Here is a 19126-nt window from a genome sequence, read left to right as displayed (position 1 = left end):
ACACACACACCACATTTTCTTTACCCATTTGTCCACTGATGGACACTTGGTTTGTTTCCATGTCTTGGTTATTGTAAATAATACCACAGTGAACATGGGGGTACATATATATTTTTAAGGTAGTGGATTTTGGGTTCTTTTTTTTTTTTTCATATAAAATACCCAGAAGTGGCACTGCTGAATCATTTGGTAGTTCTATTTTTAATTTTGGGGAGAACCTCTATACTGTTTTTCATAGCAGATGTACCAGTTTACCTGGAATGTGAAAACTTTATACTTTCAAGGGGACAGAGATGTAACAAAGGACCTGCATACTTATGGGTATTATAAAGTTTTTTTGTGTGTGAATTATACATATTGTATTACAAATCTTTTTCAACTTTAGATGGGGTTAGGTTCTGATAAACCTATCGTAAGTTGAAAATATAAGTCGAACACCTCAAACTAATGTAACACTGTATTTTAATTATACTGGAATTAAAATTAAAAATATCATAAGACATTTACTTTCTATACCTAAAAAAGGCAAATATCATAAGTCAAAATGCATTTAATATATCTAACATAAGAACATCATAGCTTATCCTGGCTCAGAACACTTCTGTTAGCCTGCAGGTAGGCAAAATGATCTACCACAAAGCCTAATTCATAATTAAGTATTGAGTATCTCATATAATTTATCAAATACTGAAACTGAAAACAGGATGGTCTTATGGGTACCGAAGATTGTTAAGTGTATCATTTGTTTATCCCGTGATCACATGGCTGACTGGGAGCCGCAGCTCGTTGCTTCTGCCCGGCATCACAAGAGAATACTGTATTATGTCTCACTAGCCTGGGAAAATATCAAATTCAAAATCTGAAGTACAGTTTCTACTGATTATCTCCTTTGTATCATTATGAAGTCAAAAAATTGTAAGTCAGGAACCATCTATGCACACAAATATACATGTATGCACACATATATATACTCATACACACAAATGTGATTTTTATATATAGTTCTTTAAATTTTTACATCTCCATTTTATACATATTATAAACTGATGTGGTCAATTGCACACTTAGGCCAGATTATTATAAAATATTATAGTAAATAAGCATGCTAAATTTCTACTTATTCAGCTTATCTTTTATATCATTTTGTTTCAGTAGCCGAAGGTTACAAGGAAAAGCATTTTCAAATAAGAGAGTTTGAAGCACCTCAGTTTTCTCATTCTGAAAATGGTAAGAAATGGTAATTTCATTATATATATGGATAGTTTATTATTTAAAATTCTTCAGTTTTAATTTAATAATTATTTCCTTAACATTAAAACCTGTATAGGTCTCTACACAGGGATGCAACCCTTTACTTCTATTTTATAGCACATATCAATGGAAATTAAGTCATTATTTGTTTTATATGTCTGAGCTCTTGTCCAAATGGATCTGTGTAACTGTGAGGACCGGAAGGACAGTGTCTGTCTCACTCTCTGCTGTCCCTCTGTCATCCAGCAGTTGTAGACACTCTAAATACTACTTTGAATATCTTTATGTTGCAAATAGTTTTTTCCCACTATGTTACCTGTCTTTTGTCTTTTCATGTAGTTGTTTCTTGCCATGAAAATTAAAAAAATAATTTTATGTAGTCAAATTTATTAATCTTTTCTTAGATCTTGATTTTTGTCATATGTAAAACCCAAGTTAGAGTTTATTTATGCTGTCTTCTAGTATTTGTATACTTTTATTTTTTACATTTATATCTCTCACTTGGAGTTTTTTTTAGCCATACGGTACTAGCGATGGCTTAAATGTGATTGTTTTTTTGAAATGCTGTCTTTGCCATAGGAATTTGAGATAACTCCCACTCATATACTAGATTTCTGTACGTACTTGGGTCTGTTTCTGGACTCTCTTTATTTTTCCTTGATGTGTGCCTGTACCAGTGCCACACTGTTTTAATTACAGAAATTTTCTTTTGTGTTTTTACATCTGATAGGGCTAGTATCATTTTCATTATTTTCTTAGTGATTCTTTCATGTTTATTTTTCAACATAAGCTTTATATTGTATTGTCTAGCTCCATAAAAAGGCTCATTGTTCCTTTTATTGTGGTCACATTAAATGTGGAAAACTGACAGTTTGATAGTGCTTAGGCATCCTACCTAGAAACAAGGGAGATTTTTCTATTTGTTAAAATTTCCTTGTGTATCTTTTATAGGCTTTTTTCATATAGGATTTGAGCAGTTCTTATTATTCTAAGTATTATATTTTTTGTTGCCATTATAAATTAGGTTTCCTTTTCATATGTATATTTATACCTTTCATATACATATATATGTGTATATATATGTGTTTTACATACAAATACATATACATGTGTAATATATATCTATTTTAAGTAATCTTTATGCCCAATATGGGGCTCTAACTCACGACCATGAGATCAAGAGTTGCATGCTGTGTACCAACTGAGCCAGACAGGTGCCCCTTTTCCATTATATTTTTAACTGGTTATTGTTTTGTGCACATAAATGCTATTGATTTTTTGCATGTTAATACTATATGCTGCTACCGTGCTGAATTTTTTTAGTTTGGGTTAGTTTTATCATTGATTGTCTAGGATTTTCTAAGTATACCAACATGTAGTTTGCAAACAGAGATAATCCTGTTCTCTCTTTACCAATTCTTTTTATTATAATTGATTTCTTTGGTTTCATTGCCTGGTTACTACCTCCAGAATGATGTTAAATAGTGGTGAGCATTTCCCAATTTTAATGGGAGTTCCTGTAATGTTTCTGAATTAATTAGGATGTTGGCTTTTGATATGTGGTGTATGTTTTATGATGTTAGAGAAGTATCCATACATTTCTAATTTCTTAAGAGTTCTTATGAGGAATCGTTATTGAATTTTGACAACAGCTTTCTCAGTATCTATGCCAGCAATTATTTTTCTTCCTCAATGTGTTAATATGATGAACTGTATTAATGGGTTTCCTGATATTATACCATCCTTGCATTCCAGTTATAAGTCCAGCTTTGTCATTGTGCATTAATTTGCTGATATTTTATTTACTATTTGTACATTGCTGTTGATTTCCCTGTGAAAACTTTAGGCCTGGTACCTTTTTGTGTTTTCTTCTCTATGGAAATTGGTCTGTTTAACCTTTTCTTATGTACTGGGATCAATTTTAGTAAGTTTTATTTTTCTCAAATAACTCATTTTGTCTAGATTGTCAGATTTATTTGCATAGACTTGTATAAAATCTCTTGATTATTTAACAGCTTTATGGAGATAATAAGTTTTAAAAAATTACCAGTTCTAAATGCAAAATTCAGCAATTTTTAGTAAATTTATAGAGTTGTGCATCTATAACCACACTGAATATTAGAATATTTTTAAAAATTCTCTCATACTGTTTACAATCCTCACTCTCAACTCTCAGGCCTAGAAGAATACTAATCTCTATAAATTTCCCTTTCTTAGACTAAAATTGTACAAAAGGTAGTCTTTTGTGTTTGGCTTTAGATGTATTCCATTAAGCCTAATGTTTTTCTAGATTCATCCATGTTGCATACAGCAGTAGTTCATTTACTTTTTTTCTTAATTTTTAAATTATAAAATACACATAAAATTTACCATCCTGTTTTAAGTGTACAATTCAGCGATATTACATACATAATATTATGCAAGCATCACCAACATTCAGCTCTATAACTCCTTTCATTATAAAACTGAAAGGCTGTATCCATTCAATGATAATTCCCCATCCCCCCCCACCTTTGCCCAGCCCGACACCCAACATTCTCCTTTCTGTCTCTCTGATTTTGACATCCAAGTATGTCATGTATTTGGAATCATACAGTACTTGTCTTTTTCTGACTAGTTTATTTCACTTAGCATAACGTCCTCAAGGTTCATCCATACAGTGGTGTATTGCAGAATTTCCTTCATTTACAAGACTGAATATTCCATTATATGTATATGCTGCATTTTGCTAACTCTGATTCCTTAATTTAAAAAAAAAAGATTTATTTTTTTATTGGACAGAGAGAGATCACAAGTAGGCAGAGCAGCAGGCAGAGAGGGGGGAAGCAGGCTCCCTGCTGAGCAGAGAGCCCAATGCGGGGCTCCATCCTAGGACCCTGAGATCATGACCTGAGCCAATGACAGAGGCTTAACCCACTGAGCCACCCAGGCACCCCAAGATTCCTTACTTTTTATTCATGATTATATTCCATTGTATGGATATACCACATTATGTTTATCCATTTACCAGTTGATGAACATTTGATTATTTATGTTTTTTGGCTATTATAATATTGTTGCTATGATCATTCAAATACTTCTCTGAGTATGGACATAAGCTTTCATTTTTCTTTGTTAGATTCCTAGGAATGGAATTGCTAGGTTATGTGGTAAGTTGAGTATATCTTTTTAGGGAGCTGTCAAATTGTTTTTTAAAAATGGCTCTACTACCATTTCATTCCCACTAGCAAAGAATGAGGTGTCTGGTTTTTCCATTTCTTTGTCAACATGCGTGTTGTCTCTTTAAAATGTACATTTTAGTACTTTCAATTTGTGGCTTTAATTTGCATTTCTCCAGTGATTTATGATGTTGAGTATCTTTTCCTGTGTTTATTGGCCATTCATATATCTTTGTTGACAAATCTATGAAGACCTATTTGCCTATTTTAATTTTTTTGATTAACATATAATATATTATTAGCCCCAGGGCTATTTGCCTATTGGGTTATTTACCTTATTATTAAGTTGCAAGATTTCTTTATTCTTGATGCAAATTCTTTGTCAGACATATAACTTGTAAATATTTTATCCTAGTCATCTTATTTTCTGAACTTTGCCTCTTAATGGGGTGCCTGGGTCGCTCAGTGGGTTAAACCTCTGCCTTCAGCTCGGGTCATGATCTCAGGGTCCTGGGATCAAGTCCCATATCAGGCTCCCTGCTCAGTGGGGAGCCTGTTTCCCCCATCTCTGCCTACTTGTGATCTCTGTCAAATAAATAAATAATAAATCTTTAAGAAAAAAAAATTTGCCTCTTAAAACACAAAATTTAAAAAATTTTACAAACTTCAACTTACTTTCTTTCTTATGTGTTCTTTTGGTATCCTGTCTAGAAACTCTTCATACCCAAAGTTACAAAGATTTTCTCTTATGTATTCTTCTTGAAGTTTTATAATTTTAGCTCTTATATGTAGGACTGTGATCAATTTGAGTTAATTGGTGTTTATGGTGTGAGGTATGTCTTTTAATTTTTGTTTTTTGTTTATTGCATATGCACATCCAGTTGTTCCTGGACCATTTACTGCAAGGACATTTCTTACTCCATGGAATTTTCTTGGCATTTTTGTTAAAATCCAGTGACCAAAGAAAAAAAAGTTTGTGTTTCTGGATTCTATTTTCTGTTCCACTAGTCTGTATATCTGTCCTTGACCAGAACCATATTGTCTTGATTATTGTGGTTTTATAGGAAATTTTTGAAATTTGGTGGTAGTAGTCCCACAGGATTGTTCTTTTCTCAAAACTGTTTTGGCTATTCTAACTCCTTTGCATTTCCATAAAAATTTTACAATCATCTTGTCAATCTCTATCCAAAAGAGCCTACTGGGATTTTGATAGGAATTATGTTGAATTCCTACATGAATGAATGATGAATTATGTTGAATATGAATTATGTTGAATTCATTTGGAGTCAATGGCCAGCTGGACAATATTGATTCTTCCCATTTATGAATGGGGGGATTTTTTCTTTATCTTTGACTTTCAGTGATTTGCCCATGATGTATCTAGATATAGATCTCTTTATATTGATTCTGCATGGGTTTTATTAAGCTTGATGAATGAGTACATTAATGTTTTCAAGAAATTTGGGGATGATTATCCATTTTTCCCCAAACCGCCCCATCGTTTTGTGACTCAAATCAGAGTTTCATCTTATGACTGTGGTCTTTTTATCTGGGTGGCAAATGGGAGCTTCCACCTCTTGACTGTACTGCCCAGACTTAGCCAAGTAACTGAGAACAGGATATGAAATGCTGACATCCTCCCTCTCCTAAGAACATAACTAGGGGGAGAAGGGAGCCTTGTGTGTTTGGCCACACAGGTGTAGAGTAGAATTTCCATTGTGCTGAATTGGAAGGAGGGTAGGAAGGAAATGATTCTTAGTTCAAATACCATTAGAAGTCTTAGTCCAAGATTTCTAATAGATTGTCTTCAATAAATGTTTCCTCATGTGTGTCCTTGGAACAATTTCTAGAGACTAGACTATCCAATTAGAAATAATTTCTCATAAGCTTCCAATCAGTTTAATTGTTCATTATAAATTATGTTAAAAAAAACTTTCAAAAATTGGGCACCTGGGTGGCTCAGTGGGTTAAGCCGCTGCCTTCGGCTCGGGTCGTGATCTCAGGGTCCTGGGATCGAGTCCCGCATCGGGCTCTCTGTTCAGCAGGGAGCCTGCTTCCTCCTCTCTCTTTCTCTGCCTGCCTCTGCCTACTTGTGATCTCTCTCTGTCAAATAAATAAATAAAATCATTAAAAAAAAACTTTCAAAAATTATATTAATGTATGAGAACAATGAAACAAATTTGATCTGCCCTATGTTCTACTCTCATTTCCTTGAAAAGAAGCCTTCTGTTTTTATGTTCATTCAACAGTTGTAAAAGATCTCCCGATAGATTCACTGGAAGATGATTTTGAGAAGGAATTCTCATTTCTCAACAACGTCCTAAGTCCTGGTTCTTCAAGTACTGGTGAATTTACCCCAGAATGCCAGACTGCCTTCGGGAGCCCTGGGGCCAGCTTCACGTCACGGGAGCCTGCTGTGGGGTCAGAGCCTCTTGCTCATTCCTCACGATTCCTTCCTTCACAGCTTTTTGACCTTGGCCTTCATGCTGCTGGAGCTTTTAACAGTAAGTGCCTACGAAACATTTAGACAGTCATAACTTAATTTATCTTTGTGAAGCAAAACTGTGTGTATGTAGATGCTAAAATCAACAAGGATATTGATTTAACTTCGGTACTACTAGGCAAAATCTGTGTCTCACCTATCAAATGCAAAAGTAACAAATACTACCACCAGTAGTCCAGTCATTATCATGACCGGAGTATATCGACAAGGGCAAAACAAGGGCTGCTTTCCTGCCACCTCTGTCAAACCCACTTTATACATTGACTTTCTCCAGTCTTCTCTACATAGAAAATCTGGGTCTTATTTTGAACCCTTGACCTGCTAAGCTACTCTTGCCTAGGGCAGGTGATACCATTTCTTCCCTCTAACAAATCTCGGTGTGTTCTCTCCCCTTGGGTTCAGAGCAGACAAGGGTAGTTCCACGGCAGCTGTCTGGGCCAGGGAGCAGGACTGGAAGATGGTGGCAGAAAGCAGGGCAGGGTGTTTTCCTAAGGGTCACCTGCTTTGTCTCTACGTCAGGCGCTCCCTCGACTGACCTACTGTCCTACCAGCCTGTGTCCAACCCAGCACCTTCAGAGTCTTCTTGCTCCCCACTGCCATACTGGTTGCTAAGTACTGCCAGTTCTGTTTCGAAAACATGTCTCCAGTTTCACATTCCTTCTCTCCATTTCTGTTACCAGAGGCATTTAGAGCCTTATTTGGCTTCCTGGGCTGCTGCTGGAGTCTCCTACCCGGCCGCCCAAATCCCAGGTCGCGGACCAGGCTTCCCCACGGTTCATTCTCTAAGAGGCAGACACTGATGTCCGCACTCTGCTTACATTTTTTTAAAAAATGAAGAAACAAGGACTCCAGGATAAAACTTGTGCCTCTGTGTCCACTCCTCTCTCATAGCTTACATCAAAATACTTAGCCACTTTCTAACTATATTGACTAATTTTCAGATCTCTCTGAAACATCATTTCTTGTGTTGCTGCGTTCGTTTATGGTGTTCAGTAATGGAGCACAGGCTTGAGCCTGTGTTGGATTCCCAGTCCAGTGTTTTCTCCGTGGCCGCCAATAACTGAGTATTTCTTCCGTGCTGCCCGGTGTGTGCTTTCTCCCGCCTCTGGCCTCCCACAGCGCCCTGTTTTCATGGCTGTCATCATAGTTCCTCTTGCCTTTTGTCCCTGTCTTCCATCCCCGAGTAGGAAATGGTTCCCAACACCTAACAGGATCTTAATGCATTGTACTTTTTATGAAAAGACTTATGTTTAGGGGCTCCTGGGTGGCTCAGTTGGTTAAGCGCTGCCTTTGGCTCGGGTCATGATCCCAGGGTCCTGGGATCGAGTCCTGTGTTGTGCTCCCTGCTCAGTGGGGAACTTGCTTCTCCCTCTCCCTCTGCCTGCTGCTCTGCTCCCTCGGCTTGTGGTCTCTCTTTCTGTCAAATACAAAATTTTTAAAAGTTAAAAAATAAATAAAATACTTATGTTCATCCTGTATCTGCAAGACCATCCCATGTCATCCAATCCGTAAGCACCTCAAGGGCACAATCTGTGGGGTGATTTATCTTCGTGCTTTCCAAGACTGCAGCATAAAGTTAGCTCAACAAATAAAAGAGCAGTTCAGTAAGCACTCAGTAAGAATTTGTTAAATAGCCTAAAAGTACAGTTTCATTTGATAAAGAGGTACTCTGAGGATAATTCAAATGTTTTACTATAAAATTTTAGAAAAAAAGTTACTCTTATATGCCTGGTCAGTGGCCTAATAGTTACCTCCATCTACAAACAGACTCCTTCCCCACGTGCAGTCCCACCGCTCTCTCCCTGACTTGCGCATCGCTAGCAGCACTGGATCTTTTCTTCTTTTCTGGCTGTACATTATCAGCGGTATTTTTTCACCACTCAGAGCCTCTGTTCTGGTCCCTGCCTGTAGGCTGACAGGATGTTCCCAAGCAATGGCCCAGGCAACTGATACTCTGTTGAAACGGTGTCTTGCTTAAGATCCCCAGGCAGTAAAAATTAAGAGGAAACCAAAATCTGGTCTTCTGCCTCCTACTGCAGGCCGCTCCTACTTCACCAGCCTTTTCTTTATGACTTCTTACTCTACTGCAGTGTAAACCAGGAAAGTGAGCTACCCTGAGTTAAAAGATCTCTGTTCTAGGAACTCTAAGAACAAACTTGGGCTTTCCGTGATCTCTTCTGTTCAAGGAGGGTAGTAGGCAGGGTAATCTAGGTTCGTTTCCAGTGCTGCATTTTAATTATAGCCTAAATCATTTCTCACGTTATGGCAAACATTTCACTGTTTTAGTAATGGGTATTCGTAATGATACTTTTTAATGACTGCATAATATCTTGTCACCTTTATCTCCCATAATTCCTTCCTTACTGTTACAACTTTTTCATTTTATAGATAATGCCACAATAAACATAACCATATGTGTGCTTTTTTCCCTTCACTTAAATTATTTACTCAAGATAAATTTCTAGAACTAGGATTACTAAATCCAAGGATATAAACATACTTAAAAGTTTCAAGATTCTAATGGCAGGTGTATTTCCTCTCTCCCAACCCCTCAGAAATTCTTTCTGTGCCTCATCTATTTGCAGTTGTTTAAAAAGAAAACTTGTATTTCAAAACCACTTAGAAAACTATAAGGAAGTCTAATTCTAGCTGGAACTAAACTTAGATGATTTGACTAAAATACATAATTGCAGATACATTTTAAGTGTCTCCTGTGTCTTACATTGTAGAATCTCACCCTGATAGAAAGATTTGAGGACTCAGTAGATATTTTTACATTTTCTTATTTTTTTCTGATGCTGCTTCCTACTTGACTAACAACGGATAATTCCTTACTTCCCTCCCCTAGGCTGGGCCTCTCAAGAGGGATTAGAAGTTCCCCTTTCACACACTGATAACCAGCCAGTGCCTTCACAGAGTCCAAAGAAATCAACAAAGTGTAAGTTATATATTTATAGTCCTTGCCATTATATTAGCAATCGGTTGAATGCAGATAAATTTAGAAAAGTATCATTTTATAGTGTTTGCTTCATAGTGTCCAGAAAAATATTTTGTTAATAATAAAATGAAAGTTATAGGGGCATTTGGTTGGCTCAGTTGGTTAAGCGTCCCAACTCTTGATTTTGGCTCAGGTCGTGATCTCAGGATTGTGAGGCTCCACTGCAGAGTCTGCGCAGTTCTCTCTCTTCCTCCTTCTCCTCCCCCTACTTGTGCACACAAGTTCTCTCTCTCTCTCTCAACTAAATACATAGGCATGGTGGGGTGGCTCAGTCGGTTAAGCATCTGCCTTTGGCTCAGGTCATGATCCCAGTGGGATCAAGCACCGCTTTGGGCTCCTTGCTCAGCCGAGAACCTTCTTCTCCTCTGCCTGCCACTCCCCCTGATTGTGCTCTCTTTCTGACAGATAAATAAATAAAATCTTCTTAAAAAATAATAAATAAATAAATAAATAAATAAATAAATAAATAAAATATTTAAATAAATAAAATGTAAGTTAGACCTGGCTATCCCTCATCATGGAAAAAATTGAATAGAACCTGTGGGCTTGTCATAGTAAACTAAATTGTGTAGTTTAATTTTTTGTATTTTGTGTTGAGGTTTGTTGGTAAGGGGTGATAGATAGCATTGGAGGCAGAAGGTGTTCTTTGAGTTCAAGATGCCTGTTAACAGTGCATTCAGGCGTTCAGCAAGGGCCTGGCTCACACTCATTGCGAACCCGGACGGTCGGCACCTGCAGAACTGATCCTTGCTGTAACTACCGTGTGGGGTTGCAGAGAAAACAGACACTCTGTCAGGATTTTAGATACATAATAATCTTAGTCACTGCTGCTGATTTTTAAAACCTTTAATTGGAAATAATTTCAAACGTACAGATGTATTGCATAAGTGAAAGTAGCACAGAGAATACCTGTGTCCCCTTTATGAGGTTCATCTGCTGTTCGTATTTTGCTGGTGTAGACGTGTGTCTGTTATTTTATTCTGCACCACTCAAGGGTGAGTTACACGCATCATGACTATTTACCCCCAAAGTACTTCGGTGCACATTTCCTAAGAACTGGTACGTTCTCTCGCATAACCACAGTACGGTTGCAAATGTCAGGAAATGGACAGTAATGATACTCTCCCTGTAACCCATCACGCGTCTGTATTCCGGTTTGGTGAGCTGCCACAGTCACATCCCCTGCAGCGCTCTGTCTGGAAGTGAGTCTAGGTTCAGATGCCCACTAGTCCGGTCTCTCTGGCCTCTTTGAACCTGAAACGTTTCCACAGCTTTTCTTCACGGTTAAGTTCAGGTTCTTCATTCTTGCCTGGAGGACAGCCCCGGCGGCGGCCCCCTCTCAGGGCTGCACAGCCGAAAGCTGATGTTGTCCGTTTCTCCCTCCCCGGTGAGACTAATGGTGAGCGCCCGTCCAAAGAGTGGTCCAGTTTTCCTCCTAAATATTTCCCACTTTATGCTGCTTTATCCTCTCTGCAGTCACTGAGTGGTCTGTGAGGGGACACTCTGCGCCCAAGTCCAGCTCGGCGTCACAATCGCTTTTAGTCTTCACTATGACGGGTGGTAAAACATGATGATTTTCTAACCACAGCACTCCCTCTGCATTTTTATTATCGTAGAAAACACAGAACCACCGTAACCATTTGTAGGTGAACAGTTCAGTAATGTTAAGTCTGTGCATAGTGTGCTGGAACGATCTCCAGAGCTTTTTCATTTTGCGGATCTGAAACTTTAGATCCGAACAACGAATCCCCTTTCCTCTGTTGCTAACCATCATCAGAGTTTGTTTCTATGAATGCGACTGCCCTGGGCACCTCACCCAGGATTTGTCTTCCCAGGACTGGCTTATTTCATTTAGTCTAACATCCTCACAGTTCACCCATGTTGTAGCATGTGACAGGATTTTCTCCCTTTTAAGGTTTAATATTCCTTTATATGGATATATTAATTTTTTAAAACCTTAGCTATTTGATCATAATTTTAAATAGTCTTATTGACACATAATTCACTTGCCATACAGTTCACCGCTTCTGCCCGCCCTCAACACTCTGCTACAAACAGCCTCTCTCCTTCCCCACTTATGTACTACCCATGTGGACTAACATTTTTTTTTTTTAAGATTTTATTTATTTCTCAGAGTGAGCACAGGCAGAGAGATTGGCAGGCAGAGGCAGAGGGAGAAGCAGGCTCCCCGCTGAGCAAGGAGCCCGATGTGGGACTCTATCCGAGGACGCAGGGATCATGACCTGAGCCGAAGGCAGCCACCCAACCAACTGAGCCACCCAGGCGTCCCTGGAGTAACATTTTTTGAAAAGAATTGATTTGACAGAGCACAAGCAGGGGAAGCAGCAGAGGGAGAGGGAGAGGCAGGCTCCCCACTGAAGAGGGACCCCATTGTGGGAATTGATTCCAGGACCCTGGGATCATGATATGAGCCAAAGGTAGACACTTAACTAACTGAGCCACCCAGGTGCCCCTATATGGACTCATATTTTTTAGTGGTTTATGATATTGTATCAATATTTTTAAATTTTCAAAACTATAGAAAGGCTTGTGATTATAATAAAAAATATTCCTGTGACTTCACCAAGATTTTCCAAAATGTGAATCATATTTGTCTTATTCTGTGTGTGTATAATATATATAATTTCTTCTGAACTGAAATTATTCAGAGACTAGAAAGTACCAGACATAATAGTCCTTTAAAGCTTAAATACTTCATTATCTTTTTCCTAAAAATAAGGATATTCTTTTACATAATTGCAATTCATTTATCAAAACCAGGAAATTAACGTCATACTGTTATCTAATTTATAGACCTTATTCAGATTTGCCAATTGTCCCACTAATGTTTTGTTTTCTTTAAAGATTTTATTCATTTCTTTGCAAGAGAGCATGAGCGGGCTGCGGGACAGAGGGAGAAGCAGACTTCCTGCAGAGCAGGGAGCTAGACACAGGGCTTGATTCTGAGACCCCCGTATCATGACTTGAGTCAAAGGCAGGCATTTAACCCACTGAGCCACCCAGGCGCCCCTGTGCTTTTTTATAACAAAAGAGAAAGAGGTTTCGCCCACCCTGTGCAGGATCCAATCCAGGATCTGACACTGCATTTAGTGTCAAGTCTCTTTAATTGCCTTTAATCTGGGATAGTTCCTTACTCTTTGTCTTTCCTCGTCCTGACTTCTCTAGAGCATAGAGGTCATTTATTTTGTAGAATATTCTTCAAGTTTGGTTTATCTGATTTTTTTTTTTTCGTAGTTAGATTCAGGTTAGGGATTTTGGCAGGACGAGTCTAACAAGAGTGATATTGTGACTTTTTTTTTAAGATTTTATTTATTTATGTTACAGAGGGAGAGAGATCACAAGTAGGCAGAGAGGCAGGCAGAAGCAGGCCCCCTGCCAAGCAGAGAGCCTAATGTAGGGCTCAATCCCAGGACCCTGAGATCATGACCTGAGTAGAAGGCAGAGACTTACCCCACTGAGCCACCCAGGTGCTCCAAGCCTCCGTAGTATCAGGAGGCACATGACGTCTGAACTGTCCCGTTGCTTGTGATGGTAACTTTGGTCAGTTGATTCAGACGGTGTCTCCCAGGTGACTACACTATAAAATTACTATTAGATTTCTCCATTTGTGACATTTTGTGGGAAAAATATTTTGAAACTGTGTAAATGGCTTGTTTCCATCCAAGTTTCACCCACTAATTTAGCATTCTTCGCATGAAATATTTATTACTATGGTTATTGCCAAATGGTGGTTTTTCTCTTTCCTCAATCCTTTTGCACTTATTAGTTGACATTCTACTGTATGGAACGGCTTTTTCTTGCCCCTCATTTTTTTTTTTTTAATTTGTTGATATGTATCATTGTAGACTCTTGGAATTCTAGTCTTTCCAGTACTTTGTGTACTGGAATAAATCAGAAAATTCATCAACTCCAAGCAAATCAGAGACTGACACTAGCTGAATCAAAATACAGCCATCCCTTTGGGATTCAGCCTATTTATCTTTTTTTTTTTTCTAAAACCCACGAAAACTAAATTTGTGTTTAATCATTTAAGATAGAGGCTGTAAAATTTTATAAGTGAACATAGGGAAAGAACTATTGGGAAACAGAAGTACTGGGAAAGCTATTTGTCTATAATCATTGAGGCTTCAATTTAATAAAATTAAGCCTGAGAATTTTAATAAAAATTGAAATTCTTAACAGCCTAGCCTTCTGAGATGACTGTCTGTGCCACTGTGCATTCTTTTAGTAGTTTCAGCCTTTTACCTAAATGTATATCCTTGAAATCTCTGCCACAGTCCAACCTATAGACTATTGACATATGTGATTTTCCAGTCTCCACAGGGAGGTGACAGGGAATTGGTTAACAGGAGGTTGTATCTGTGACACAATCCACTCCATAAAATGTATCAAAAATCTGTAAAATGCACATGGACAGGACAAAGGAAACAACTGTAAACCAAAATGAGAATTGTTGAGTATGTTAATGTGATAGGAGGATTTTCTTCCTCCTATGTTTAATATTTTATAATCTTTAAACACCAAGTTTACAAATGTAATGTTCCTGCAAAGTGGGAACAAAGGTTACTTTTACTTTTGAACCTTACCTGAGAGACTTCTATGAATTATCTGTGTTTATAAAACTATTACTGCCTGCCTGTTCATTTTTAACCATTTCTCAGAGCAACATAAAATTACTTACATAGAAAGGACTCAGCAAACCACACGGTACCTGCATTATTAGCTTCTCAAAATTATCAAGGAGGGACGCCTGGGCAGCTCAGTCAGTAGAGTCAGCCTGGGGCTCAGGTCATGATCCCCGAGTCCAGGGAGTCGCTGCCGCCTCTCCCGGTGCCCCTCCCCTGCCCCCGCTTGTGCTCGCTCGCTCTCCAAAGAATAAAATCTCATAAATAAATAAAAATAAAAGCTAGCATCTTAAGAGAACAAAGTAGAAGTATATGGCATTAAAAAAAATAAAGTAAAATCAAGTAAATGGTATAGTAATGTGATTTTAAACACCTGAGACTCTTAAATGTGTTTTTTCTTCTTTAATAGCTCCCAACAATGGTAACCAAGACATGTCAGCTTGGTTCAATCTATTTGCAGACTTGGATCCACTTGCAAACCCTGATGCTATTGGACACTCAGATGATGAACTTCTCAATGCCTGACTGAAATTATCTTGTCACTTCAGTGGCCTTGAGACATCAATTTTTCAACATATTGCCTTTGTGGAAAGGAGTTTATATTGTAACCCATACACAAAAGCATCGTGTTTGTGAATCTAACAGTTTTCAGCCAACTTTAAAGAGATGGTAAGGACTACATTTGAATAGATTAAGTATTTCTTTAATATCTTGGATTTGCAGCTGTTGATAATATGTGGAAAATATGAGCCATTGAGTCTGAAAGAGAGACCAAAATTTATGTCAAAATAATAGCTAGGAGTACTTCTGTAAATAAGGAATTGGGCTTATTTGGAAAGCCGTATGTGTGTAAGTTACCTTGCTGGCTGTGACAATTCTGTATGTGGATGAAGACAGCATGTAAATTGGGTTGTGATTTGGGGGTGGTTTTTAAATAAAACCATAGCAGGGGGAGTTTTCTGTTGTGGAAAATAGCACTAGAACCAAGTTTTGTCTTTAGTTAGAAAAGTGGAGTAAGATTTGAGAACTCAGTTCGCTTTAATGAAATCAGAGAAACTTGGTGCTTTTCTCCACTTGGAGGCTAAAATGTAATATTACTTAGTTTTTTCCTTCATAGAAAATCATGGACACCCCTCAATTCCATTACTGAATTTTCAAGGCAAAGTAGCAGGATGATGTGTTTGCTAAATCTATCTTCTGCAGAAACTCATAAACCCATCTCCTGATCCCCAAGAATGGCCAGTAATCTTCAAGACATTGTACAGGTGTCTTCAGCCTGGTTTCTCACGTGTCGCTACCACAATGTGAAGTACTCACATTCTTTCTGAAAAGAAAGCAAGGAAAGGACGACCCCTAAGCAACTGGCAATAGTATTCCTGTAATTACCCAGAAACTTCTGTCTGAATGAGGGAGAAATTCTAAGCTTATTCTTGTACATATTTGTATACTTATTACCTATTTCTTGACATGATTTAATCCAGATTTCTTTTCTGGCAGTCACAGAAGGCTCTACATGATCAATCAGAAAGGGTCTTATTTTTCCACTTTTCCCTTTCTGTGGGGGACGCCTTCTGAGGCTCTATTTGATTACTGAGAAAAAATGGTTATCCTTCCTGGAGGGAAGTTAGTCTAGGCCAGTGAACTCATAGCCACCGGATATACATATCACTCCATTTCCTGTTCTTTTTTCTTGCCCAGCCTTCAGCTTTGAGGCAACTCTCCAGGTGTCTTTTTATCATCCAGTCCATTACATCTCCAGAAGGGAACATTTTAACGAAAGTGTTCACAATAGTTTCCATGTGTTCCTAGTTTTAAACAAACAGGCTTATTTATTGTATACAAGAGAATGGCTTGTAATGTCTAAGTCACTCTAAATAAACATTGTTTGGAAATGCAGCAGAGAGGGGAAAGTGCAGTCCACCTCCAAGCACAGCGCTCTGGGCCAGCTACCCCCGGAGCTGCCCGAGCCCTGCAGGAGGTCACGTGTGTGGGGCAGCATCGCATAGGCTGGAAAGACCTGATCTGAGGATCAGAAACACAGATTCAGGAAAAGGGTATGTAGTCTTTTCATGCTTACTCTTGTTTCCTTATTTGGTTATACTTTCAGTCAGAAGCATTTTTACCTCTTCCTTTTTATTCAGTGAAGTTCTCCAGAAGATTCAATCACCAAGGGCTGTGACCACAATCACAATCTAAATTCTGTACCTATGGTGACTCTGTACTGTCAACTTTGAACACTTCAAACATAATGCTAACTTTGGATCTCAAGTTTGCGCCATTTTTCTTTCACTAATACATTAGTTCAAAAATATTTGTGTAGCTCCTTCACATGCATGCAAAGCAGTCCCTGTTATCTCAAATAAACAAAGACACCTGAACACCGAGGAAAACCACTTTCCAAGCCAGAATGCCTACCAGTGTATTCACGCTGCACTCAATTTCCAAAGGAAAAAAGTCCTCAAAAAAAAAAAAAAAACAAACACAATAGATTTTTATTATTCAGTTTAGATTCTCTTAACATTTTTTTTTTCTCTCAGAGTATATAGCTGCCCATTTGATCCAAAAGCAACATTAACTGTCTGAGCAAGTTCAGTTATAATTTCAACAAATCGAACAACCCCATTTTTGAAGAGCACATTGAAAACTGTTGTTAAAATGAAGGTAACTGTATTTTTTTAAGATAAATTATTTGAAGTTCAGTCATGTAGAGGCCAGAAACAGAAATCTGGCTATATAATACCTAGACCACTAATATAAAGGAAACAAACCACCTATTCAGTAGGGAGTGAAGGAAAAACACGAGAAACAGAGTAGAAGGGTGATCGGTTGCTATTTGTTTAAATCTAGATCAAACATTCAGTAAGAAATAGCCTTAACCGAAGGTCGGCTGAGAACTCTTTCAAAGTAAATGGATGTTTTTATATTAAATGGGGGAAAATAATATCGCCTCCTTTTTATTACCAAATTAAGAATGCATGTAAGCTCAGAAAAGCCCCAGAAGAACTAAAATTTGACTAATCTTTCTTACGACCACTTTACAAGTGAGTCGGGATTACCAGGGCATATTAAGACGAGATCGGTGTGACTTTGTATTTTTTGAAACCTTTCATTACTTGTAAAACATAGCTCTGATATGGTTAGAAACGAACTGTATTTAAAAAAAAAAAAACAGGCTTCAGTATTTGCACAATGAAATTCAGTGTTTGTATTTCAACGACAGATATTTATTTCACATAACTATCTTTATAGACCATCTGGGAAGGCAGAGGTCTCACAGCATAAGAACAAAGTAAGTTTGTGCTCTATTTTCCTGAGCCTCTTTTAATGAAGATTACAAGATGGCATAAGACAAAAAGGTTGATTTCCTAAAGTATTCAATACAAATCCAATTATTGTTAACCTATTAGAAAATTCGGGTTTTACCTCAGGACCATAGTATTTAAAAGGTAGTTTGAATTGATACAGATAACACAGAATGAAAATAAAACCAAGGCAATGAATATCTTTGTGAGACTCATTCTTTTTAACTTACTTCATACAGAAGGGATGTTATAAGATATGAGAAATAACAGAATGTGCTCTTTGTTTAAATATAATCAGTACCAAAATACAAACCATCAATATTAAAATTTTGAGCCTAGAAACAATAACCAATGAAATATAAGCACAGTATTTAACTGATTGCTGAAGGCAGGAATAAAAGGAAGCCAGAATCAATCTAGTTTGTATCTTCTTCCATAGTATTGACAGGCCCTCTGTTTTCTTACCTTGAGCAATGAAGCAGCCCCAGAATCTTGGGATACTGAAATTAAGCTAGGAAGGAAATACAAACTTTAAATATTAATTCAGCAGTATTGAAAGTAATGCACATAAAACATACAATGGTAAGGTATTTAAATATGGCAATAAAAACCTATTGAACAGGATGAGTCACATTAATTTGCCAACCATAAAATATCTCCTTTTTTATGTATCATTTAAAAAGACTTTTAAAAAGTCGAATTAAAAACTGTCCTTGGCATTTAAAGTTTAAACATGGTTCTTCATTCAGTGGTATAAGGAACCAATCAATGTCCAAAGAATAAATACAAAAAGGAGATCCAGGTGGTATTAATAGGTAAGATTTTGAAGTGCATGTTTTTACATTAAAGGAAAAGAGCTTCCATTTCCCCATATCAAGGTAATAGCCTCTCATTTAAGAAAAATCATTCACAACCCTACCATCCAGGATAACCTCTATTAACATTATACACTGTTAATTCAGAGTGCCTTTGGCCTTACATATAAATTAAATTGATCCAGGTGATTCTGTCTTCTGTCTGAAATGAGCATGCCAAATTAAGATTAAAAAATTACTTTTGACCAGATCCATCTATATACTCCTGTAAGAGGCTCATTTCTGACTGAAAGACACCTACATTTTGAAAGTGAGGGGATGGAGAAACATTTATCATGCAAATGAATGTCAAAAGAAAGCTGGGGTAGCAATACTGTATATAGACTTTTTTTTTTCAAGTTAATTTATTTACATAATCTCTATACCCAACATGGGGGGCTTGAGCTTATGACC

At 37.5% G+C, this 19126-nt stretch overlaps 1 protein-coding gene across 2 annotated transcripts in view; it reads left to right on the top strand.

Moving 5' to 3' along the window:
• ICA1L (islet cell autoantigen 1 like) overlaps positions 1-18044 on the top strand; it is a 65179-nt gene extending 47135 nt beyond the window's left edge. For both annotated transcript variants that reach the window (XM_059393224.1, XM_059393225.1), the window contains exons 11-14: positions 1153-1227; positions 6659-6913; positions 9761-9850; positions 14966-18044. In XM_059393224.1, the coding sequence (XP_059249207.1) occupies positions 1153-1227; positions 6659-6913; positions 9761-9850; positions 14966-15081 (536 nt within the window). In that variant the 3' untranslated portion in view covers positions 15082-18044. The remainder of the gene's footprint in view (positions 1-1152; positions 1228-6658; positions 6914-9760; positions 9851-14965) is intronic.
• Positions 18045-19126: the final 1082 nt, after the last annotated feature.

This window comes from Mustela nigripes, chromosome 3 (assembly GCF_022355385.1).
Source record: "Mustela nigripes isolate SB6536 chromosome 3, MUSNIG.SB6536, whole genome shotgun sequence".
Taxonomy (NCBI): domain Eukaryota; kingdom Metazoa; phylum Chordata; class Mammalia; order Carnivora; family Mustelidae; genus Mustela; species Mustela nigripes.
The sequence above is the reverse complement of the archived record's forward strand: the minus strand, read 5'-3'. Positions and strand labels throughout refer to the sequence as shown.